General features: G+C 44.6%; 1 protein-coding gene across 1 annotated transcript; it reads right to left on the bottom strand.

Moving 5' to 3' along the window:
• Window positions 1-1,431: 1,431 nt before the first annotated feature.
• On the bottom strand, window positions 1,432-27,303 carry LOC131261396 (uncharacterized). The gene is made up of 7 exons (XM_058263424.1): window positions 26,624-27,303; window positions 11,605-11,763; window positions 5,628-5,845; window positions 5,445-5,548; window positions 4,983-5,376; window positions 4,490-4,905; window positions 1,432-4,408 (listed from the first exon to the last, which is right to left on the bottom strand). The coding sequence occupies exons 1-7, from the start codon at window positions 27,301-27,303 to the stop codon at window positions 4,106-4,108; spliced, it is 2,274 nt and encodes a 757-aa protein (XP_058119407.1). The 3' UTR covers window positions 1,432-4,105.

The raw sequence follows: 27,303 nt of genomic DNA, 5'->3' as shown, positions 1-27,303 counted from the left end.
AAACCGTCGATCGGACCACGGGATGATCACTTCAACGAAAGAGAAATGTTAGCGCGAGGCCACTATCACACAGCTGTGTTGTGCTGCGATGCGCCAAAAGAGAAATTGACCGCTCAACGGCAACGAAGAAGACGGTGACGACCAGCCACAACAAGAGCGCGAGTGAAATTGCCTTTCTTCCCAGGGGTTTACCTTTACGGACGCGACCGGTTACTGCCGTGTGGTGGTGGAACTAGTCCACTGCCAAATGATACCACGAGAAGGGATCGAGGAGAGTGTTTCGATACGCGAGCGCGTCCAGTCTTGGCTGACACCTTGCGGTCAGGTAGTCAGCTTCCTTCGTGCGAACGCTTTTATAAACCACATTTTTCGTGCTGAACAAGTGTCGGGGAGTTGGTTCGGAAGAATTCATCTCTTATCTAATGACCTGTTGGTGCGGTGACACACGAACACCTGCAACCGGTAAGGGATGCTGGCGAAAGTGTCATCATTTGCCAGTTCCGCGCGGGACGCATTGTCGCTCATGTGTGGGGTAATTTTTCAAACGGGCGAACGCCATCGTGAAGCCGTTATCATGCACCACAGTCGATGGCAAAAGGAAACGTTTAGGTACATTTTAATTTTCCTTCCTGTAAGCGGACCACGCTCTAAAACCGGGAAGAAAGTTTTAAGAAATGAGATACACATGCAAAAATTCCTTGAGTTTTTTCTGCACTCTGTCCACTGGAAGCATCCATTGAAAAGTGCATTTGAACGAAAATGGGTTTCTCATTATAATTATATAATGATAAATCAAATTGGTTGCAACTCAAATAATAAAGCAATTCGTCTTGTACCTTGCTGGCTAACGATATCATTTTCAAATGACACAGACATCTGCAGTTTGAACCGCCACATTGCATCCCAAAAAGCAAACTCTCTTATGATGAAAAGTGAAACGAACCTATTGTCGAGCCAATTATTAGCATGCGGGCCTTCCGATGGTGGTCTTGTTGACACCATCATCAATGGGCTGTTTATCACTTGCGATGGAAATGCTGCCGCAACAGCGAGATTTGAACATAGTTTTTATTGTCTGTCATTCACCGACACGGGCCATTCCAACTACCAATAACTGTGGCAAAGGTTGCGACACGTGCGATCTAGAGAAGATCGTATGGGGTTATTTTAAGTAATATTATGTTGATACTTTTATTGTGCACGAACGTTGATGTTGAAAACGAGCATTATAAATGTACATTTAATGTGATTGGTGATGGAAAGATGCCGCCATGGGTCAAGCGATCTAACTGGAAACCGATTGTTGATCATTCCAACACGTGATTGAATCCAAGTGCAACATACTTAAAGCAACAAAATGGGTCATGTGTTTAACGCTTTTTTTCGGATAATGTTTGTAAATGTTTTCATCAAAAGCCCAAAAGCTAGTTTAGCTCATGTTACGGGTTTTATTAGTTCGTTTGTCTTTAAATCCTACTGCATAACGACGTACCGTCAACATAGAAAAAAAGCAAGGATCACCCTCCTAAACTAACAAAACCGATACGGATCTCCAGGATTAAGCGTGTGTGTTTGTCGGGAGAAACAGAAGGGAGGTACTTAAATCAATCGGTAATTATACAATACACCTGCTTCGGGAAACGTGACCGTGAAAAGCCGTACCCGAATGGACATAGATGTAAAAAAAAACGAGATACCTAAAGCCTACTTTCGATCCCTAGATTGCATTCTGTAATTTTTATATGCCTCACTAATTGCTTTTCCCTTTTTTTCCTAGGCGTTCCGTTGGTTTCCTGTTCGTAGAGGATTATGCCATACCATCCCCACACCGGGATTGACCTCAGGCGGGACTGACTTGTTTGTTAGTGTTTTTTTCTAGCTTCGCTATATACGATCGCTTGCTTCCTTGCTTCCATGTATTTGCATACATATCACAGTCAGTTGTATTTTTTTTTTCCACATTTGTTTTTCGTGTATTCCTGTTAGTTCCTGTTTTTAAACCACTCTAAATCACTAGATTTGATCACTTCCAACGAAATTAAGTCCCTTCTTTTGCCTTTGGTCTTCTTCTCATTCTATATATCCTTTTCTTCTTCTTCTTTTTTCTTTTGTTCGGCCCCCAAAACGAGCAGGCAATGTCCGACCGAACCGAACCAAAATGCAGAATCGTTATTGTGCGCCGTATTGTGCCGGTTCGGTCATCGGGACCACAATTTTTACTTGTTCTTTGACCCCACAAGGGGCTAGTACTTATAAAAGCACTCTTGGAGCATGATCAAGGGCAGCTTCTTTTCTAGTTATGGTCCTAAAATGCGCAAACACAGATGCGCACCGTGACCATGATGTAAACTTACTTCAGTTCTTTATAAGAACAATTTCAATCGTGCGCACCAAATCTTCGGGTGAAACTCATCCGGCAGCCGGGCTTTAAGAAGATTGACACTTTTCCTGGTGAGGTTACAATTTTTAAAACGGAAAGCCCTAAACCTTCTATATGCTGTGCGCCGTTTATCCACGTTCGAACACGTGTTTGGGACACACTAGCGCCATCAGTATGGCACCGATTAGGCTCTTTGCGGGCTGAGCCGTGGATTGAGTAGTGTTTCCTAATTTGTTTCTGTGTCTTCTATTTCTAACTTTCACGCACAATTTAAGGGTTTATCGCGATGCTAAAGGAAATTATAGTTTTATATTACAAAATTGACCATAGCTCAGGGGTAGAATGAAAAAAATATGGTCACAGTTACTGCTGAGTTTACAACCAAGTAAATGAAATTTTCCTAAGCTCTGAACAATTCACGTTTCTCTACGATGGTTGAACAAACCCCCATCCTTGTCTCGATCCATTTCCGTGTTCTTCAAGGATGCATTTTTGTTTGTTTGTTTGTTTTTTGTTTTTTGTTCATTTGTTTGGTTCTTCGTTTGTATCAAATTTTCTAATCGGCGTACCATATCTCGAGGTAAATGATTCAAAAAAATCCTCCTATGTCACGCTCTTGCAAAAACGGGGCGAACATTATTCCGAGGTAACTATGTGTGGTTGTGTCTGTCTGTCCTGCGTGGGTAGGTTTTATATGTATAAACATTTTGTCTATTTGCGGCGGGATTTGTTGAAGGGGTTAGCGCAAAAGCAAACGCTGCCGCATGGATTGGTTGGTTGACTAAACGTGCTATAACCCTCACGCCATCGCACTTTCATCATCGGCACAGGAAAAAAGGCAATTGTAAAAAAGTAATATTTGCGCATTGCGTCGTTACTCTGCTAACTAACGGGTTTTCTGCTGAGGGTCTGGCAAGGAACTACTTTGCGTGTCTACGACCGGAGCAGATGGATTCTGCCCGTTTAACGTGTCGTACGATGGATGCTTTTACTTGGATGCGTTGGTGTTTCCTTAGCTTTCGTTCGACGTTATGAATTGTTTGGCATTTTTTGTAACTGTTTAAAAAAGGGACTTCCTATCTGCCTAACGCTCTTAAACCATCTTCCATTGGAGTTTGTCATATAGTGGAAAACAAAGCATAAATATACGGTTCCATTACCCTCATTGCCTTAAATGCATGTTCACGATGAACATTCCATTCCCGTGTGTGTCCGTGTGTATTGTTTTGTGTAACCCATTTTCCTGCATAAACAAAATAACCGGTATGCTTATGTAAGACAGTTTTTGTTTTTCTTTAAGAACTCTTAACCGTATAACTTATTCTTACTGTATGTCGTACTGTATTTCTTCTTATTTTTCTTGTTTTTAATCTTTTTCGAAACGTTTCGTTTCGTTTTCTGTTTTCTGTTTTCTAGTCCGCTCCATTAAATTAGGTATCAAAGTAATCTTCACACAAAAAAATAATAAATTACCGTCAACAACGAAATTTTTGTTAAATGTACAAAATCACACATGCGCGCACTGGCGCCGGGTGCACCGTTGCACCGGCACACGCTCCACCGTATCACTTTACCACTTCGTTATCCATCCCCATCCATCCACGTTCAGTATTTGTCTCTCTGTTTCTCTCTCCGGTTCTGCTCCCTAACGCTGACAGTTTCCCATAAAAGCGCAATCCGCTATCTAGGAAGGGAACATGCTGGTAGTACACCGGGTTAAGCTGGTTATGTGGCGTCCTCGTGGAAGTACTGCTGCTTAACGCTGCCTCCACTGTCCTCCAGGATGCTGCTGCTGGCCATCGCCATGGACCCGATTCGTTCGGACTCGTCGAGCAGACCGAAGTCTCCGCTTCCGTCCAACGGTGAGGGTGTATCTTGAATCAATAGCGACAGCGTTTCCAAGCTCTTGCGCACCCGAATGATCTGCTCCAGGTTGGTGTTGAGTACGATCTGGGCCTCCTCTTTGCTTTTGCTATGCAACCGCTTTTGCCACCGGAGCACATCGAGATAGAAATCCGTATCATCACCCTGAAGTGACGAGAGAAAACAAAAAGCATTCAATCATACGCTCTTGGAAAACGAAAGGGTACCGTGGATGTGATCCCTTACCAATCGGATGCGGGGCGCGGCAAGGCGCGCCTGCAGCACATGTATCTTGTAGGCCAGGAAGCAGGAAAATAGGGCCAGCAGGAAAGCTAATATTAATCCTATGTGTATAATACCAAAATCGGAGGGAAGGATGTGCCGGAGTTTCTGCTTGAACATGGCGAATTTACTTCTGCCGCCAGCACTGCGGCCACCAGCCAGCGGATGGTCACCACCGTAGGAGGACCCAACGATCCGGGTTGTTCCGGGCTCTCCAGCGAGGCTAGCCGCCAGCATGGGAATAGACTTTTCGCCCTTCATACCCTCGAGGGCTCCGGCTGCGACGGCCACCTTCAGCATGGCGGGGCTTTTCACTATCGCCGGTGATTTGAGCAGCAGTTCCTTTTTGATTTTCTTCTGCTTCTGCAGTGTAACGGAATCTGGAGCGGAAGAGGGAGAATACTCGATTTTTAATAACTCTCTTGCGATTGGAAGGAAGGCAAGAGAGAGGACCTACCATCGGAGGACTGGTTGGTGCCGCCACCTTCCGTGGCGTTCAGCTGCTTCTCGTTCGAGTCGCCCGAATCCAGCATGTCCGGTATCTCGTCCTTGCCATGGAACGAGCTCTCGTTGCCATCGTAGCAGCTACTGTCCTCGTCCAGCGAGCCTTCCGAACCCTCCGCGTGCAACGGCGCCAACCGACTGTGCTGGATCGTGCTGAACGAATCTCCGTTTTGCGGCGAGGTCGCGCGCTCCCACACGCTACACATCAGGTAGTAGGCAGCCTCCCGGCTCAGGAAGCTACCGAACACGTGCCGGTCATCGCGTGTCTTTACGCCGACCGCATTCGGGAACATGTAGGCCGTTTTTTCGCGCGATATATCCAACACTGAGACGGTTGGGATGAGAAGCTGAAAACGGAAGTTCGATAAAGATGATCAGTTTAAAACCGCACCGTTCGATTTAGCACCTCAATTACCTTCGTCACGTAGCCGAACACATTCGAGTAGAAGGCGAAGTAGTTCTGCGTAATGTACAGATATCCCTGGAGCAGAATATCACCGACCAGAGCACAGGAAAAGTCTACCGCGAAAAAAAAACCAAATCGTTCTAGCATTATAATAGGTCTGTTACTTCCGCACCTCGTGCTCATTTCACTTACAATCTAGCACCGCCTCCTCGTCCGGCACCTGGGCAAAGTGTTGGGCAAACTTTTTCTGCTCCCATGACATGCCGCCCTCCTTCTTCTTGTGGTGTTTCTCGGACTTTTCGAGCTTATCGACCGTGTCGCGCGTACTGCTGAACGACTTCAGCGGATGTGGACTAGAGCTGCGGATGGTGGCCGACGATCGGGCCGACGGCGATAGCGACTTGAGGGATCTGCAAACAGGCGGGGGAGGGCGAATGAAAGAAAGGTCATTAATGCAGGGAAACAATTGGAAACTTCACTTATAGTTGACTTATCGTGTCCTCGCTCGCTAAATCGAAGGTCAAGATCAATCGAGGGGGCAAACGATCGGTTTCTTCGGTTGCATTGCACCACGGCGCAGCAGATGCACTATGCACGGGGCAGGGTTTGCAATTTATTTTCCCCCAAGATTCGCTCCTAAATCAATTGCTCTGGGTGCAATTGTTTCTGCACAAGTGAGGTATGAATTATTTATAAGTGAGAATTGATGCACTCGGTGCGGTATCAGGTCTTGTACGGTATATATCATAGATGTAACCTTACGCCAATCAAGAACAGCTGTTCGCTGCTCCCCAATTGCACCCTACCTAGTACAAGAACTAACTATCTACTCCTCTTCCCTTTCCCACTAGATGAACTAATTCAATTTGCATTCGATTTGCATTTGATTAGTACACCTCTTCTACATCCAAGCCATGTCCCGGTCGAGACTAGGTGTGCTTTCGGCTGTTTGCGTGCCACCGTACTAACATGCTGATTATTGCTGTTGTTGACGATATTCCACCCGAATGGTCCTTTGGTCCTCTTTGCGAAGAGAGAGGCACCATTGGGAAGAAAAGTGCACCGAACACAAACGCCGCAAACAGAACAAACCGCTGCTAAACCCCGTGTAATGTGTCATAAATATTTACCAGCAGAATGTACGTGGGGTAGCGTACTTATTTTAGCCGCCGTCAACACCCATTAATGTAGTGTGACCGATAACAAGCGCAGCTGTTACCACTGTTGGGTGATCGAGAGCCGGTTCCGGTAACCCCTTTCAAGATTTTTGTATCAAAACCATCCGGTAATGGTGCAATCAGTTCTTGGAATCCTGTATTAAACAAATACCTTTCGTTGCTGTAGCCGTTAAAGTCTATTCGGTAACATTTATGACATCATTAGATGCTTATTTGAAGAGGCTAAAGAGCCAGTAACTGAGTAACTGAGGGCAGGAACGAATGCCTCTCTGCACCATAAAAGCAATTGAGATTTGATAGCACAAACTTGCGATAAGCCAAGGGATCAATAAAGTATCATATCATGCACCTGTTTGAAAGTTTTGGAAAAACTCACTGTTTGTGTCTTAAAACGGGGTTCAAACTAATTCGCTACTAAACCCATCAAAACCTTAAGTTGACGATTCCATGTCTCTGGCGTGTCGCCACTAGTTAATGTCCATCTAATTAGATTATTGCAGTTTTACATTTGATTAATACATTGTTAAAAAATACTACCTTTAGAGACACATTAAAATCCGATGGCCAATATAATTGCGAAAATTTGGTAGTTAACGTTTGCTGTACTACTAGCAAACATATTAACACATACAACGATGAGTCAGACTGCCTTGGCTGCTAATTTCAAGGATCTGAAATTCCCCCGGTTTGTGCCGATACTACGTGACAATCGAGGTCGTCCGGTGGGCGCCGGATTGTGCTTTGCCAACGGAACACACCTTCTTTATTCACCTCTTTTGCCTCTGCTCACGAGTGGAGGCATGATTGATTGCTTGCCAGCGATTGTGTGTTGACCCGCGATGGTGCACTTTAAATTGTTTCGTGGGGCCGTGTGCTAGGCAACTTCTAACTTTTCTTAATCAAACGACCAAGCACCGAGACTAGTTAATTACTGATTGTTTTTTTTCTTTCGCCGCCAATATCGAATAAATCTATTTCCTTTTCGCATGATTGACATGTGTGTTGAATATGGATGGCCTATTACAACGACCTTCGATCATAGAGTAAATTGTTTAAATCTGTTTTTGCCCAGAGGTTACTTTAATCATCCTGGGAGTATATACCATCAATTTATTTTTTTAAATTCTTAAATAAGATTGCAGTTTTTCTGCCAATGGATAGTTTAACCGAATCTTTATAGTTTTAGTTTGTTAGTCCGAATCTTTATAGTTTTAGTTTTAGTTTTTTTTATTGTCATCTCGAATGAACATCTATTATTTCTTTAACATCATGCCCAATTCAGTTTCTACACAGTTTTTGAACAAACGTTTCAATATTGTTTCTGCTTTTTGAACACTTAATTTCAAAATATATTCATGCTGGTTCTAAACCTCTCTTCTAATTTTCTCCGCTTCACTTTTCGTTTATTTGAATATAAGACGAATTGTCCCATTCAAATTCCCTATACTCAAACCTAGCTTAAAGGTTAACTGAACTTTTGACATGACTCGTAGTGTGTAAAAGCGAACCGGTTGAAAACAAGTGGAATGTATTCGAGTGTCCAATTAATAAGTTAATACAACCCAACCCCGGTCCGTTGCATTTGTTGGGCAAACGTCGAACCTCTGGGAAACCCGTCCTAGAGGCACCCCTAAGATCACCTACCGATAGAGTGCACTGTGCTTCCGCATGCGCACCACCCCATCGTCCGAATCGTCCGCCGGTCCTGAGACGATGTTCGGTGTAGAGTACGCTGGTGTTAGAGGCATCTCGTTGCCGTTGTTTGTTTTCGCGTTCTCGTGGTTGCTGCCAGATAATATGCCTCTGTTGATTTCGGTCGTGCCCGCTCGGAATGTTCTAAACTGTGGCTTTATGTGGTTTGCATCGTCACAAACCACACGAGATCACGTCTCAAACCACGGGGCAAATGCCAAACACAACTAACGTAACTACGAAACGCAACTTCTTTACAAGAACACAGAACGACTTCAAACTGTCGCGTCTTTCACATTCACGTACGGTTTGGCCTGTGCGTTGTAAACACCCCGGTTCCGATAAGAACCAAACGGCCTCGACGACGATCGATCTATTCTGTCTGATGAGAAATGTCAATTTCACTCCGCCCGTCTTTACTTGGCCCGGTGCGATCACTTTCACAACAAAGTGCCTGCCTTTGCGCCCGTCCGGATTCCGTTTCAATCAACAAATGCACGGAGCACACGAGCAGAATGGGAGCAGAACATCAACAAACGTACGGCAGCATACACACGACAATCCACGATCATCAAAGCAGGCATTCAGCATCTGTGTGTTTCAATCCCGTGTATTGACGTTCGCGCAGTGCACATTGAGAAGAACGAGGCAGGGCTGTACAACTTTCATCGACGCGTTTGACGGTGGTAAGTTCTTTGTGTCATAAAACTAACTGTTTATTCGTTTACTTCAGCTAACTTCGAGCACGAGGGTATGTTATGCTGTTCCAACTGTTATGCTGTGCGGAGGAAAAGAAAATGAACTGAAGTTCACTGATAACGCACTAAGCCGTGTGTAGACGGGCTGTCCGCCAGACGCAGACGCAATGGAACAAGATAAAACTAGCGTACCGAGCCGCTGTGTATAATAGATATTCTATCACCTCCGTTCGCTGTACTACGGTTCAGTTCATGTCGCTGGCAACGGAACACTGCGCGGTTGCATCAGCGCACCTAGTCACCATCTCGCAAAGGCTACACGCATTTCGGTGTAAATACAAGCGCCGCCAACAATTAGTTTCCTCGTGCCTTCGTTATTCGGAAATGTTTCGAGAAACTCACAGAAACCGGCACGACTACGGAACGAACTTCTCACGCTTGACGCATCGGAGATCGCGATACAGCAGCTTTAAATGGAAGGCGTACGTTACTCGATCGTTCAAACGTTCGGATCATCCGGTTGATTTGAAACCCATGGACAAACTGTTTCATCCAGAGAAGGGTTCGAGATGCCACGCACAATCCCTTTCACTCTTGTTCCTTGCGGTTGGTTTGTGTTCCAGTGGTAAAACAACATCTGACGGGTAGAGTATCTTCACCGGCTGCGTGCACGTCACCACAACCCGGCAAACGGTACAGAGCAGGTACTTTCGAGGCAAAACAGAGAGGTAGCAACACAACGATCTTGAAACAACAACTGTACAAATTGTACAAATGAATCAAATAGAGAAACGATCGGAGCCTCCGAACGCACCTAATGCTACTCGACAACTGACAGCGTCAGCTTCGAAAGCTGCGCCGGTTCGGTACGATGATCTGGTAAGAAATGGGTGCCGATTCCTATCGCTATCGGATGGGGAGGGGTGCAAGCAACGGCCCTAGGCCTCCGCAGTTCGAATTTCTTCTTGCGTTCGATAAGGATTATCTTATCGTGCGAGGAGAGCAGCATTATCGCACGTACCGTTTCATGCTTCGATGGACGCCAATGGAAGTTCTCATAGGGCTCATCTTGGCCAAATTCCCAATGCGATGTTAGGCTGTTGGTCTACTGAAAAAACGGAGCACAGCTCTTTATGCATCCTATGCCGTTCTTCGATCCCCCACACGTGTAACCTTCATGATGTATGGACAGTCACACACATAACATTTCTAATCCAGGTTTTTATATTTTTCAAAAACTGATTGTCACCCCCAGAAGCAAAACTGAAAGTCACTATCCCTTTTTTGGTGAAGTTAAATTTTGCAAACTCATTTTGTTTTCACCCGCCCGATCAACCTCCGATGAACCAGGCGGAAGTGTTTTATTTCTACCCCACGGCGTAATCTGTCCGATACACCCGATAAGCAACAACACGAGGGGGTTTGCCAAAAAAAAGGTGTGCTTTTGCGCTAATCGCTTGGTCCCATTTTTTGTGCTGCGCTGTGGAAACTCTATGGACCATTTTTATTTCTCGCCTATCTTAGCCTTAAAGGAGTGTTCTCTTCATCGATCCTATCGGGGTCGAATCGACAATGCTATTTGTGGCACTATTAAGACGGCATTGTAAAATGCGATGATATTGCAATCGTTCACGAATGTCACGAGTTCCGTGCGTCCGGCAATTGTTCGATGTGCACGGGACCGACCACTGAGACAACTGACGTAGCCCAAGCGGATCTCGTGCTTCGTTTGGCGTGCTTTGCTACGCCAGCACAATCGATAAGAGTGGCCATTTTTTCACGGGTTCCGTTTTCTCCAATGGATTTCCGGTGTTAAACAGACGGTAACCGGTTTCAGCAAAACAGATAATGATAATCTATCCTTCCGGTGGGCCTGGAAAGTGATTAGCATCAAACATCAGCCCCAGGTGCGTAGTAACTGGGTCGAACACCTGTTGCCCTAAGCCTGTGATGGCTGTGGGGGGGAGTATGCAGACAAAAGCAGTGGAGACATTTTGACTGATAACAAAAGCCGTTTCCGACATGCGTGTGATAACGACAGAAAATACTGAGCGATGTTTGAAGAGCGCTAATGAAGCTGTCCTCGTGCCTCGAGAAAATTGTTATGGCGTCGTGAGACATAGCGGCTTGGAATATGTATTATTTCAACGGTAATAACGCGTCTTATTTGTGTTTAAATTAGGACGACAGTGATGTCAAAGAGATTCAGTTTGGTCAGTCGTCGTCACATGTTGTGTCGATAATAATCATACGGTTGGTAACATTTTGAATCATTCTAGACAATCTATCCAATGTGGAGGATTGGAAATCCCTGCTGAAGAAGCTAGAGACTTTGCATGCCCAATGCAACCACGAAGCTACTTTTAATCGTTTGTCTTTCTACACAGGTGGCCGCAATATTAGTCATCCTAGATCACAGTCGTTGCGCCAGATGGTTATCAAAATGTATGATTCACCCTCCCAAAATCAAATGCCAACAAGATAAGACTCAAAACGAGACACCGCAATGACTCAACCCAGATGTGCCCCTAAATTGGTGTCTGCCGTCTACTTTCGCCAGCGGGGCCAGGTAATCCACACGGAACGCTATGTCTCACTTACTTGGGATCGCTTTTGGAGGTCGTATGACTAGGGCTGCGGGAGAGGGCATTCGGATGGGCCGCACCCTCCGGTTGCCCGGGGGTATCCACGCTGCTGAGGGGCTCTATCGTGGAAGACAGCGGCAACGGTCGCGTCCCTAGTCCAACGCTGTTGGCAGACCTGTCGAGAGAAGTGTGGAAAATGGAAAGGAAATACATCAGCAAAATTCGGTATTTGATAAGGCTGGGGGAAAAAAATAACAATTAATCAGAAAGCTGTTTGCCGGGGTAAAGTTTATGGTATTAATGTATACCCTTGAAACCTACCAAACAAAATGCGTGTGAATAAAATGGCACGAGCGAATGGTTTACATTATTGGCAAATGGTAGGCTGACGGAGAACGCCGTTCAAAATGTTCTACTATCGCTTACCAGCATGCCGTCGTGTTGAGAAGTAGCTTTCGAGCAAACACTTTTCCACGGCTATGGGTAAATAGTAGCAAAACGAAAGAGAAAATGAAAAAGAAAAAAAGGGAGAAAAAAAATATACAGGCATGCAAATGATGTAATTTTATTCCGTGCCTTTACCCCATTCCGCTTCTGGAGTTGCTGTGAAGAATATTTAAGCTTCAGCCATTTGGTAGTAGTAACCTAGACCGACTTCAAACCAGGCCGCGGCAATGAACTGTCCAAACGGGAAACTTCTCCACGTTGCCAAACCCGACGCAGCCGACCGAAGACGAAAAGTCCCCAATCGATCGACACGTCCACATGTGCCATACGATGATTATTATTACGCATCGTGATGCAAACGGGTTTCTTCTTTTAAAAATAACTTCTAGTTTTTCCTCGCGAAACGCACGTGCACGAGGTGCAACCGGGTGCTGCAGTGGCGCACCACGGCGTAATAGGATTAGGGAACTGTTGGCCCCATGGGGCCGGCTTTCCCCACCACGTGTACCCCTCACCCTCGGAGTGTAACTAGAACGCGCCATGACAGACACCACTCGCAGGTGACAGCTGAAAGAGCGGCGAAAGAAAATCGTTTCGGAAAAAAGCGCAAAATCGAGCGCAGGGTGTTTGGGGATGGGATCGGTCAGAGTCTTTATGGTTCACGGTGGTCCATCGTCGGTTTGTATGACCGTGTGTCCGCACGCCGGCTGTACCTATATTTGACTAGCGACTGGACACGGTCGGCACACGTTTTCCGAGGAGTATGCTAGTCTCACATTACACGAATGACGAAAGCGAAAGCGAAATTTGCATGCCATGGAAACTGTGGGATTATAGAAAAAAAGTGTAGGTTGGTGAATTTCACCTTGGACCATACTTTACGCACGCGATTAATCAAGAGATTAACGAGTGACCGGCCTAGAGTTCTGCGTTGAAAGAAATCCGGAATATCTGCAAACAAGTTGCAAATAGATGGTGATGATATCAGTTTCGCGCAGCTTCAGAGTTAAACATTACCGTTCGAGATAGTTACATTATACTTAATGTTATTGGTGTAACAAATTACAAAACAAAATTGTACACACATGAGTAAAAATCGATTCCAAGTTTTTTGAAGTTTTTCAATTGGCAAAGATATTTTTCATTTAATTTACATACAAAAATCTGTATAATTTATTTTTTGTTGCGAGGCGAATTATCGCCATAATTCGGTTCTTTTTGAGTAATCCAACATACTTGAGGAATTCGTTTCGTTTGGGAATGTTTAACCATTTAAGAAAACGGATACTATTCTAATTGAAATAAACCCAGCAATTTTAAACACATGCCCACAAGCTTACAGACCATTTCTATAGCGATGGCTTAGAGTGGTAAGACATTAACTCTCTTATCAATATATCAAACAATGTTTCAACACATCCAGGAGTTTAAATCATCTTTGCCTCCTTTTCGGTACCTGGACTTCCGGAGCATCAGCCGGCGTGCCTTAGTCAGACGTTTCTCTGCCGGCGAGGATGAAGACGCGGACGACGTTGAGGATGCCTCGGAAGAACCGAGTTTGCTGGTGCCACGTGCCATCGAAGAACCGGTACTACCGTGATTCATACTCGCGATACCTTGCACGAAGCACAACATGATCGTCGTAGTTGCCGACAACTACCGCCGGCCACCAGCTGAGTACATACAGCAGGGGCACGGAAACGGCGTGGCACGAAGAGTTCACACCCCGAGTCTCCTACGCGAACAATTTCCACTCGCTTGGTATAGGTTGTACTTTCGAAATGGAAACACACATTTCCTCCGGCACTAGAACGCACTACCAGATTACTGCTACTGCAGCCGGTGTATCTAGTGCCCGGGCCCGTGTACACTGCGTCCCTTACACTGAACTGTCAACGTTGGCTGTCGACGATAAGCGAGAAACGGTACACCACACGTCCATCGATCGATCATCCCCCGGTTCCGGCACCAGCGGACAGGATTCTCGTTCGCAACTTCTTCGACCAGGTCGCGATAGAGGGAGAGAAGACGAAACAACAGCACCTGAGTGGAGGAATATTTACGATTATGGAACGGAGAAAAACTTTGCACGCTTATGGGGTCGTGACATGGCATCGGTGGGAAAGGGTGTAGAGAAATCACTGACGAATAGCCACCGAGAGACGGTCGAGCCACTTGTTGACGGTTTTTCCAATTGGACCATAGTTTCTTTTCCTCTGCCCTAGGAAAATGTTCAATGTCAATGCGAGGTACCACGTGTACGTCATGGTTTTAATCCCAACGGGGGAATGTCGGCCTGTTGTGAACAGCAGACGAAGGTACTGCGGGTTAGCACCGTATAACTACGGTGTGAATTATGAAACGAATCCGTTGAATAATTGACCGCCAGTTGAGTTGCATCATCAACGGGGACCTGGCGGACGACTTGGCTCAGATCGAGTCCATATGAACCATCAACGACCCCAAAGGAGAGTCATAAACTAAATGCCGTCCACATCGGCCCTTCGGTGGAGCCATTGCCATTATGATATGCGTGTCAAACATTGTCATTGTCTGTCAACCAACCGACATCTGGGAGCAAATAGACGGCAGGACGTCGTCCTGTTGCCGGCATCGGGCTGCCTATACCGTCAAACCTTGGGAGAGCTAACAGATGAGCAAACGTATAGATGATGGACAGATAACCCTGGCATATAATGGCCACATCGACAACGGGCCGGAGGGAGGAGTGGTAATATGACAGGCTTACGGTGTTGGTACGGCAGTGTGTTCTACCACCCCGCACTCGGTGTTGATGTTACGCCTTTTCCCTATTATAATAATTATTACGCCCAGATACTTGGGGGTACGCCGCACGAGCAGAAGTGGAACACGAGCAATTTCCGCTTCTTATCACACCGTGCGCGTCCTTCCAGAGATAACGTTACTCAGATGCTGAACCGATAGCCCACCTGCAACCATTCTCATCCACCTGCCGCAGGTGGGACTCGGCTGGACGGTTTGTGCCAATTTGCCTGCACCTGTTTACAGCCATTTGAAGAGCATCAACAGACACACATTGGAACGCAAATGATTTCCCGAATATAGCTATTTAATTACGGGAATATATTTATGGGTTATCTATTCATTAGCGCAAATGCCGACGTCACGTATCGTCTAGTAGAGCTGCGGGCAGCGTTCATGTAGACACATCACTTCCGGCCACTACGCAGCCCTCTGGTACAGCTTTTATCAGGGAGAAGAAATAAGCTCACGAGATCCCATTTTGTTTGTATTTTTCAGGGAATGTTTGGAAAGCAATTTTGTATAACACCATTGGCCACAGTGTCTCTTCGGTGAATGGAATATCTTACGTCCCGCAGTTTACATAATTTCAACCATTCATTTATGTTTTGGATGACTGATGTCTTCTTTGGTCCCTTTCCTTTTTCATTTAGTCATTCGAGCTTCATGCGAGCATGAACTAAGAATTAATTTATAAAAAATGTTATTATCACTTCGTGAGCATTCATTATGCACTGCCAATTCTTACAAAAGATAATAATAGAATAATACAATAAGCAATAAAGTTTTATTTTTCTAAATATTTTAGTTTACACTCGCATTATTGCAACAGTCAAAACGACTGGGCCCGGTGGTGTTGCTGAAAGCATTTTATTAAGCATATCAACAAAAAATTGTTATTTTCGACTTCACAGGGATGAACATTTCCTAGTCCTTTCTATTGTAGAGTTTGGGCCGGTTCGGTGGTACCCTTCCACAGACCGATGGGTGAAACGAATCCGTAGAAAATCGTCGAAAGACGGCTGATGTGAGGGTTATAGTTAAGTTACTAAAAGATTAAATTGATATACCTCATATCCTGACCAAGTTACGTTTTCATATACCTAGCCCGTTTTCATGTGCCTAGTGTTTTCATATACACCGTTTTCGATCCCAGGTAAGCATCGTTCAACTGCTTCTGTATCACTGTTCAACCGTAAGTAAACATTTGACGTCCAAGTAAAATACTGTTGCCTATCTGTGCATGGTCCAAACGTAAGTGAATAAAGTTCAAACGCAACGAAACATTTGATGCCTCCGGTGTCAGTGCACGTTAATATTGCCCGGATTCGTTTTTTGTCCTATTATCGCTTTTTACAATCGTTGGAAAACAATCATTGAGTAGGAAATCTTATGGTAAATAATTAGACGCGGAGCACAAAGAGCTTTTTTAATCATTCAAGTGAGTTATTGACGAACATGGCAGACGAAAATAATGAAAAAATGTCATCCCGAAATCCACGAAAACTTACAACAACTGTAAAACGACTTCTTAATAAGATCAAGAATTTTTTACGCCGAATGCAGATTATCATAAAATTTTAATGTGACTGAATTATACAAATATAAATTAGTTATAAATTATATTTATTTTTATTCTAATGGTCTTTGCAAATGAAATCAACAAAACGAATTTAAACCTTTATCATGTAAACGTATCCGCTTGGATGCATCAAATGTTTCGTTGCGATTGAACTTTATTCATTTACGTTTGGACCATGCACAGATAGGCAACAGTATTTTACTTGGACGTCAAATGTTTACTTACGTTTGAACAGTGATACAGAAGCAGTTGAACGATGCTTACCTGGGCTCGAAAACGGTGTAATATGTTTCATATAATGCGTGTGTATATCTTTTTTCGTCTTGTGAAGCCCAGAGTGACTGGTAAGAATAAACAAATAAATAATTTTGAATAAATATGTAAAAGTCATGCATCAACTTCAATACAAACGTTTCACCTTTAAAAATATATTGCATTAGGAAGGTACCAAACCAGTCAAAATGGCCGGTCCGGTAGTGGTAGTGTTTTAATCGACTCGACAGAATGTCTTGCTCATGTGAACACTAGCTCCTACAATGGCTTGTACTTGGATCAGGTGGCGCCCGACTAGAAGGTAGTATGAAGCTAGTACGCTATGAACTGTAGACGAGCTTTATTGAAAGTCTGTGCGGACAAGGGATCCATCTAACCATCCTGGCTAAAACTCGTCCAAACACTTGGCACGTTTGTTTACATCAGTGTGGATGAGAATAGGATCGCAGGACCAGCGAGAGGACAAAATACTGTACAGTTGCGGTTATCATAGGGTTGCACACACGTCCAATGCAACGGCCATTCTCGACCGCACGTCGCCCTGTGAGCGATAACCTCTTCCCATGCGCCCATGGGGCCGGAAGTCGATTTTGCGTACTTCCATCGGCTGATGCCGTCTTTTTTTCCTGGCAACTACTTTTTTAATCGCAACTACTAGCCAATAGGCTCCGGCCTGCCCGACGTACTGGCGTCAATATGTATATGGTGCCGATGACCGCGGGCGGATTGCGTTTTGGTCGACTGAGGCACCTTAAAAGGGAATGGGGGAAATGGGGAAAAAGAAAACGAGTTGAAATCATTTCCCATGTTAGTGGGAAGCTTTTTCCTCGTTCACTCGCCACAAGGGGGTGTTGCGTATCCTCTAGCTGGGTTTTAATCGACAGTGGATCGATGGTGTTGGTGATGGTTGGGAGCAGCTATTGCCACCTTGGCAGCCATGGTTCAGGCGGGAAAGCCCTCGAAGGGAAATGCATTCCTCGGGCGGGTGATGGTTATGGAACGGGCGCATTTCCCAGTGGCCACCCAGAAACCTCCAAGAGGAAGCGGAAAAAAGTATTACAGCAACTTTGCACAATTCCTGTCGCTTCCGATCAGGTGACGCAATGCATCCCAACTTAGAAAGGTTTTCCGAGCACTTTTCGATGGTAAAGTAAATGCGCACACAAGCTTAACATGTTTGCTGGCCGAAAGAAGGAGGTTCGTTCAGAATTCAGAAGAAATCAATTAGAAAATTGGTTGATGAATTTTCCTTTTCCAACTTATCGTAGCTGATCATGCATTAGGTTATATATAATTATACAATTTTGAAGCACGTGTACAATTTTAGTTTCAGTTTTTTTAAAATAAATTTATATTAAATCCATCCTATTGACAGCATTGGGTTTCCATTGAAAGGGTGACACAATCGATCGACCGGAAATTGCCGGAAGCACGTGTACCGATGCCGCACACGCTCCGGTTCACTGCAAAATGCAACACACTGCAGAGCAAAGGTGGTTAGCCAAGGGGTGGGATGACGTTCGAAAGGAAGAGGGAGCTGTAGAGTTGCTGATGCCGCGTTTTGTATCCGATCTGACACCTGCCGGTGCAGCTAAAAGGCATCCACTCTGGTGAGGTCGGTGCATCAACGATTATTACGCTATTTTCAACATTCATTTAATGAACGTACGAACGGAAAACCCGGCAAAAGTAGAAGGAAAAAAACACCCTTAATAGAAATGAGGGAAAATCGATCCCGGCAGCGGCTTATGTCATGCTGATGTTCTGAAAGATGATGTGTGTCTGTATGTGTGTGTGTTCCTTGGGCAGTTGTTTTGTTTCCATTTTTGCATAACCCAACCCCCTGTGGTTGGGATGAAGCTGGCAGGCTTTTGTTTATTCTTATCGGGCATCAGTTGTATGTGCGCACATACACGACCTCCATACTTTGGCACATACGACCACCGCTTCCCTCGGGGTCGGGGTTGTTGGGTCGGGGGCAAACATTGATCTCAACCACTCCGATGTTTATTGCGTACGATCATCATGAGTTCAAAGCGGCTGATGGATTGCGACCAAGGAATGCCTTCGCACTACCAGACAGAGAGTTCAAATGGAAATGACGGTTGGGAACCTTAACGCGCAAATAATCATACACAGGCCGCCGGAAAAAAGTCACGAGTTTATCACTAGCGAACAAGCGTTTAATCTAGAGCAGATCCGCGACGATCGTGCTGTACTTTCGACCCGACACTCCGTAGGCAAACAGTCCGAAGGGGTGGGGGGTGAAAAAAGCTCCAACACACTCTCGACACACGCACAGGAAAAACAGGTTCCACCACCGAAACGAACTGCCCGGCGGACTGATTGCTGATGCTTCGGCGAAGGGTGGGTGAATTTTCTTTTGCAAAGTAAGCTTTTTTTCCTATGATCGATGATGAAAATGTTCACTCCCGATTGCAAACAACAAGGCTAGCTTACACCAACGACGGACACCACGGATGCACCGATATCGTACGTCACTTTTCCACCGAGACGCAGAATTCACGCACGGCACGTGAAAAACCCGAACCGAGGAAAAGCCAACCTTACCGGACGCCCGGACGGAACGGCAATGGAGTACGATCCCGGTCGGGCCTGTGTCGGCAGCAGACTGCTGGCTGGCAGAATAATGGCCACCCGGTGTCTATCTGTCTGGCCGGCGCGCTTGTGGTGGTAGAAACGGTAGTGTAGCCGTAGTTTCCGATGTGGTTGTATGCCGCCAGCAGCGGCTGCTCCACCGTGCATTCTCCGCGGCGATGGGGCAGGTTTGGCGGATCCCGCGCCTTTCGCGCATGTAAGCGAAATGTGGGGCAATACGCACTCCACGGAAAATGCATGAAGCATCGGTAAATCGACTAATTAAGTTTTGTGATTCAAACATTCCATCGGCTTTATAAAAGCTTGTTCAAAGACTGGCGGCTTGATAAAAGACTAACCGTAGCGAAAATTAAATTTAAAAATATTATTCGTTGTTAAAAAAGAGTAAATGAGGTCTCGGCTTTCGTTTTTTCAGTCGTGGCTACACCTCTTGTGCGAGGATATACCTAAATGTATGCAATTATTTGACAAAAGTATAACAAAATCCCTTTTTCAGTAGACCTAGAGCAGTCCGCTCGCTACGGGCGTACCGCTGTTTCAGATTAATTTCTTCGAGTAAACTAATTCTTTCCTACTGTCAATCCTGTGTAATATAATTTTCAAAAATGTAAATGTAAATGTATGTAAAAGTATATTACCCGGCATTCAAGCTAAACTGCATGATTAGATTAAACCGTTATGTTCTATTCAGCGAACCGTCGGCGTTCAAATATTCGAAAAGAATGCATGATTCGCGCTTTGCATAACTTCAGGCGCTTAATGTGAACCAGTAGGAAGAGGAAAATCTAGCCCGGTGCCTCATTTACTTCTTCTTCTTCTTCTTGGCGTGACGACCTCTTGGTCATGCCTGCCCGTTAAGGGCTTACGAGACTTGTTTCCCTGTTGTACGTGGATAGTCAGTCCTCTCGTTGGGATTCGAACCCACGCCGTCGAGGTGGTGAGCTCCGGCGCTCATGGGCCGATTTTCTAACTGGCGCTACCGCTCGGCTGTCGCGGATAATATTTTATTAAAATAATAAAATTTCCTAATAATGTTTTATAACTATCATACTTTTATTTTCGACGAAATACAACGATTCAATGTAGACGTAGGTGATCGGTTCAACCACACTTTATTTTTATTGTTTGTTAGCATTGAGCTTAAAAAGCAGCAATTACAGTGAATTACATATTAAAATATATTTTTCTGGTTCCCATTCAAAATCGTACAATCATCGGTGGTGCATTGTACCCCAAGCCTCTCTATATGTTCCCCTTTTTTTTCGTTGCGACCATTTCGCTCTTTCTCTTTTGTGTTCTCTTATTATCTCTAAGTTATTCTCATTCTCATGTGTCGTTACATAGGGCTTATGCATTTCATTCTTCTTTCAATGTAAAGTTACGTTTAAAAAAAAAACATTACATCGACAAGCAACACACTCAAATTTCCAGTGCGTTGTTGTTCCGTAGCTTCCGACGAGAAGACCGGGGAAAACATCCCCGCCGACGGTTGGGGTGCAGGGTTGTTCAGGCATGCACGCACACGGCCAAGTTTATCATACTACTGGCGCGACAAATTCGCGAACTGCAGAAGAGAACAAAACGTGGATCGCGTTGAACGTGGGGTGATTGTCTCGAATGATGATGAACGCATACCACTACCCTCGATGATCAGATGATCGACAAGAGCAGTACGTTGATAAAAAAGAAATGCCATAGTGTAAATAAGGCTTTCTGAATTACTATACAAACGGTATTTTTGTTTCATTAAACTCATGAACAACGCCATTGAACCTCAACACCTCCATGAGACCCTTTATAAACATAAGTGGTTGCTTGTAAAATGTGTAAATGTTAACGGTGCAATCGAAATCATACAACTCAGCGACTGCCTCAAAACGGAGCCCCAAAACTCCGCGGTTCGGTAGCGTTGTAACGGCATTTGCTGCCGAGCGACAGTGGTCCAAAAAGAAGTCATTAAATTACACGCCAAAGATACACGTTGCACGGCCAGGAAAAAAAGAGAACATCGGGCCACGTACTGTGGACACGTTCGTAAATTGTACGCGATAGAGAAACCGAAAACCCCTCGCAGCAAATAGCAAAGAACAACAGGAAAATGTAATCGAATAATACCGTTTCTAGTAAAACCCATACATCCAACGAAGTAGATTTGCCAGGAAGCGGAAATTTGGCCATTCGATTTGGGCGCGGTGTGAAAACATTAAACCGGTACGAGAAACAACAACTGGTCCGCGCAGACAACGAGGACGAGGGAAATTTGCGCCGATTCTGGTATGGGGGGAAAATACCCTTTTTGCCAACCGATCAGATCAGGTTTTTGCCGCTCGAAACAGCTGAAAGATGCGGGGCACTCTTAAGATGGCCATTTCCACCTTCGTGCGCACACCATCGCGCCACGTTGACCTAATTTCCACCGGTATGAGCGATATACGCGTCGGATTGTGGTGCTCTGCCATGTGTTACGGCCACAGATAATTCGGGGATTTTTTTCATAGCTTAATGCAAATTAAATCCACCCTTGGTTTGGGCAGTTGTTTTTTTCATTTTATAGTTTTATTCAGAACGAAGCAACAGTGAAAGGAAAATTGCATACATTTTCGTCTTCAAATGATTACCAGATTTATGCTATAATTGTTGTAAAGAAATTTCAGAGTACTTCCTCCTATGTCCCTGTACTTGGCTTACGCCACTCAACCACGCACGTGGGATTTTCCTGTGACAGAGTTTTCCCGGCGACAGAATACCACCAGTTTCTATTTTAAACGGCCATGACCAACTCTTAAGCTGTGACTCTCAAGAAGAACATGTGGCTAAAAATAATAAATGCATTATAGATGACTGTCGAAGATAATCATCTACGCAATATATACGTCGCGGTATCTCAGTTGACGTTTAAATAAACTGTATTTCACAATTAATAGATACATTTTACATAGTATTCTTTGGAATCTGTATCATCAAACAATGGATCGTCTGGTTTGATTGATAGGAAAATCCATACCTGTTGTCCACTAAGAACGAAACGTTTCGCTAGGAAGACAACAGAAAGTGGCCATCTTCAAGTCAACCACACACTGGCCAGTGGCATCAAGTGACATAAATGGCCACAAACAACAAAACGGAAGGCTTTCTTCGGTAGGTTGTAAAGCCTTTACCGAACATATTCGATATGGAAATGTAGACAAACCCAACACTGTCGGCTAGCTACTGGAAGATGGAAAAATACAACGGACAACGCGAAAATAATACAAAACACTTCTACAATGCCAGCCGTTGGAAGAAAATGTGAAATACCGGAACCGATGCGTTTGTTACACACCACCGTTGTTGCGCTGGCTGACTTTCGGGTCTTCGGGTTGCCTTGCAACGAGGAATGAGACATGAGCAACGGTACCACTTCATCATGCGGATGTTTAGTGTTGTCCTGCTTGGACGACATCCGAATTGGGCATGATGCAAGATTCATGAAGGGAAAGGTAGAGTTATGATAGCTACGGAACAGTGCTACCTCGAGCAGCTTTTTGGAGAGATGCGGTTTTTCTTTACCTTTTTGAAAAAAGAACCATGCAGGATTAGCAGGGATCGGCAAAGCCCCGCCCGCCAACTAATTTTATCTGACCCATGCGAAAGTTTTAGTACCACAAACGAAAAACCCATCTCAATTCTTATCGGGCTTTTACACCATGTCACGCTTGTTTGTTTACCCAAAAGTGAAGATTGGAATTGCTGAACGAGGTGTTCAATACCAGGCGACCTTTTAGTACCCTTGTTGTTAGATTTCTTTCTATCGTATTTGGATTATTGATTGTTCTCAAATATCCTAGTCTGGAGAATTTTGCATCTAAAAAATAGCTAGAATACAATTTTTAACTCTATTACGACATGAAAGCTGGCTAACAATATTGAAAACTTCTCAAAGCTGAGCTACTCCTCAGAGCTGGGAGTACTTCAGTAAAACCAAGATGTTGGAATTTAATTTGAGTCGAGGATTAGTTGCAACTACAATAAAATAAATTATCAATACTAATTAAATAAATACCAGGGTACAACAAACCAAAATTTATATGTTAACAAAGTACAAATTCAACGAAAATGTTTAACTATAAAATGTTAAATATGTTATGTTATCTTATTCTATGTAACTTATATGTAACTTTACTGTTTAGAAAGATGATATTCCATTCAAAAGGGTTCAGTACTATTTTGAAAACATACAATCATCGTTTAAGGTATCCAGCCCGCACTTTCGGGTTCTTTTGTTCATCTGGTCCTCCTTAGGAAATGTTTGCCGACCCCTGAATGTATAGAGATACTGTATTTGACAACAAAAACTTTCACTGTTTAGGAGAGAAGATGTTGAGATTTATATGTTTGCTCGATAGGTATCGTTCTGTTCGACGATAAAATGTCCACCAAACTAGCAAATTCCCATCGAAATCATTCATCAGTTTGCTTATCGACATACCGACATCCTGCAAATGTTATTTATTTATATCGAAAAACAGAAATCATTGCATAATGTAGCTACGATGAGCAGTTCAATGTTGTCGAATGTAACCGAGTTTGTTTAAAATGTTGTTCATCGATTATGTTCGATGAATCGATTCAACTTCGAAAGCCCATACATATTTTACTAGATTGGTTTCGAACGAATAACCCCTGCAGCCCCCGGGGAGGTTAAATGGTGGCCCATCCCACCGCATTGGCGCTGTGGTAAATCATCAGCCAGCCCGGCAGAACGACAGCACGGTTATTTGAACGTGCCCAGACCACCTCCGGAAGGGTGCAGCAAACTGGCGCAAAAGCGAAAGGAGCGCGAGCAGAACGCGAGTCCTAAGTGTGGGCGCATAACTAGAGCACGCTAATGGAAGAAGTAGAAGAGAAGAAAAGCGAAACGAAAAAGCTAACCCTCGTTAAGGGGGTGGGTGTGGGGTGGTGAATGTTACAGAAACTGCTGCTGCACCAAAATCGAATCCCCGAGCGGGCAAAAGGTGCTGCCGGGGTCGACCTTGACCTGTAACGATGGATGGCGGTCGCTCTCCTCTGGTGGTAGGAGTTTCCTTTGATTTCGGGTACTCAACCTGAAGCGTGTTGGCTCGCCGGAAGGTGTTGGAAATGGTAAATAGCACATTGAAGCATGCTCCTCAGGGTGGCCACACTTGCGCCCGGTAGTTCATCGGGAGTCTATTTTTATGCTACCGGGCGTGATTTGTTTATCGTAAAATGAACGACTATTTCTCCCGGTCTGTCCTAATGTTGGGCATAGGTAAAGGTAAACTATCGGGAAAGATTAAGCCCAGTTTACGATAATCAACATTCCTGGAGGAATTTAGGGTGTACTACAGTCGTGAATCTAATTGACTTGTTTTTTTTGTACTTATTTTCGATGGAATTGATGCTCTCAAATGTTGTTCGAAAAACTAAACCTGTACAAAATGGTTTTCCTGTTGCTAGCCGCTACCTGTGTCATAATCTGGTTTCTAGTAATAAAAATTAACCATTTTCGAATGACACGTTTGTCGTTGCTTAATTACATTTAAATAACAGACACAACAAGCACCTGGCATTTAGGTCAGCGTAGTGATTAGTGCTTAATGTTGTCTGAAACCACGTTTGCAAATGTCATCGAGGGGATTTATTTTTTATATCAACAACAACACATTTTTTCAGTATGTAATGTAAAACATTACACAAAAATAATTAAGCTAGTAAAACAAAAAAGAAAGAGGGGAAAAAGCATGCGTTCAACGACGGAAATCAAGCCGCACACATCGAGCCCCGCGCGAATAGAAAGAAAGATTAATGACGCGCGATGCTGCTATGTAAGATCTTGAGGTAAAGGTCAAAGCGATAAAGACGCACACACACAATCCTTCCCGCAGGGCCGGGGTCGTGCGTTCTATCGCCCGACCGGTTTCCGCGACTATCATCCAGAGATACAGGCGCAACTGAGGCCGCCCAGTCGCCAACGGGAACACATGGAACGGCGAAAACAAATTGGCAAGTGTGCACAGCGGGGAGTAAACGCAAAAAAAACAATGGGAAACGGGGAAAAAGTGGGCGTAAGAGTAGACACAACTTTGGTTCGGTTTTATTATTTCGGTTACCACGTGCCACCTGATAACCGCCCATGTGGTTATAACCGTTATGAACTTTAAGTAGATTTCAAGTGAAAGAATGACCAAGTGTATGCTTTGGAACGACCCACTCTTTCCTTTCCTGTGCTGACGCAATCAATGTCAGGCAACCGGATACTTTATGCAAGAGATATCCCATTATGCGGTTCAAATGAGAAGCTGATGAGAAAGTATTGTACAGAACCTCTAAAACTCTAACTCTTAATCATCGAAAGCATCGTTGGCTCTCGAACATGTTTTAACAAAATTACATTTTCGTGTATGTTAATATTTAACCAAAGATAAAAATATCGAGGTACTTAATAAGTTCAACAACAGTCACGAAATCGTACACTGTGCAAATAATGATGAATAACTGTTGGTTTTCACAGTGAAAGTAAATTGATTCCAACAAAATAAAAAAAAAATTGTAATGTTTCTTGAACTTTTGCTTACTTGTAGATATGTTCCCTAAATGATCACACCTTCTGCTCTGGTTCTGGACAATTTGATGATTTTAATTTTCGTACCCATGATTCAAACAAGTGACGATGGTTTTGCAATGTTTTAAAAACCAACAAAATTTCACAAAAAATATTCAATGCAGTACGTGTAAGAAATTGTGTTCAACCAAACACTTTTCACATGAGTTTGCCACAAAGGCAACGGTCTAGTGATGAGAATAACAACTCTTTTTAGAGATTTGAATCAGAGTGAATAATCATAACGATGATTCGAATCTTTAAGTCACTCTTTTGTGATTTAAAACGTGTAAAATGATTTATTAACCTTCGAGGTGATTTGAAACCTTAACTGGGATTCGAATCCCAAAAGAATGAACGAGTGGGTAAAAGAGTCACTAGTCGCCATAGAGATTCGAATCCCAAGTTGTGATTCGAATCCCAAGTTGTGTTTCGAACTCCCAAATATACGAATGAAGCAACAAAACGTTATGAAGTGCTTCTTCTGTGTTATTGTAAAAGTTTTACCAATACAGTATAACAGAATATCACTAAATTCGGTAAAATGTACCTGAAAAAAATAATGTGTGCTTTTCAACCTGGTGTTCAATCCAAGAAATATACTTAGAACGTGCTGTCCGTACAATAACGGTTTTGAATAATGGTAAACCGCCTGATCTTATAACGTGTTCTCTTAACAATGTTGCTGTAATTTGAAGAAAGCATGAGTAAATTGTCGACAGAACTCACTTTGGAAGGTTGATGATGGGCACGTTGAGCGTTATCGCCGGCGTTCCCTTGGCACCCGCAGCCCCGCCCGTCCGTCCGTAGCTCGTAGAGTCCGAATGAACCCTCCGATGACGGGTTCCGGCAACCCGTAGCGATTGGGCCCCAGCGCGCACGTCGGCGTCCAGGTCTTCGTTGAAGATGTCTCCGGTGCTGTGCCGTTTGGCCGGCACCTGCTCGGGGAGGAACGCATCTAGGACGGGCCGTCTCGCACCGACCCTTGCGTTGGCCATATCCTCGTCCAGCTCGTGCACCACGTCGCTATCGCTGGTGCAGGATCGCTCGGTCAGCTTCGGTCGGTTGCGCTTCAGCAGGAAGCTAAGGCTTTGGCGGAACGAGTTGGCACGCTTGAAGGGTGGTGGGGCGCTGGCGGCCACCGTTCCGCTCACCGGAACCATCAGCACCATCGTGGAGGATTCGGCTCCGGAGCTGCCCCCGGTGAGCGCATCGTCCGGGCTGGTGGCATGACGCAGGATCACCAACTCCTCTTCAGAGTCCGGCTCGAGCACGGAGCCTCCGTTGCCACCGGCGGCCTTCCCCTTCGATCCCTTGCCAATGCGCAGGCGGCGCGCAAAGGTGGTCAAGAACTTGGAGCCCTTCTTTGGCCCCTCGTAGTACGGTGGTTCGCTCGGGACGGATACCAT

Source organism: Anopheles coustani, chromosome 3 (assembly GCF_943734705.1).
Source record: "Anopheles coustani chromosome 3, idAnoCousDA_361_x.2, whole genome shotgun sequence".
Classification (NCBI taxonomy): domain Eukaryota; kingdom Metazoa; phylum Arthropoda; class Insecta; order Diptera; family Culicidae; genus Anopheles; species Anopheles coustani.
The sequence above is the reverse complement of the archived record's forward strand: the minus strand, read 5'-3'. Positions and strand labels throughout refer to the sequence as shown.

Bases quoted from the DNA above. Each gene is read 5' to 3' on its own strand.
- LOC131261396 (XM_058263424.1), bottom strand. From the start codon at position 27,303: ATGGTATCCGTCCCGAGCGAACCACCGTACTACGAGGGGCCAAAGAAG. The intron at 11,764-26,623 runs GTGAGTTCTGTC...TTCTCTCGACAG, and splicing joins CCCATCATCAACCTTCCAAA to GTCTGCCAACAGCGTTGGAC. The intron at 5,377-5,444 runs GTAATTGAGGTG...TTCCGTTTTCAG, and splicing joins TGTTCGGCTACGTGACGAAG to CTTCTCATCCCAACCGTCTC.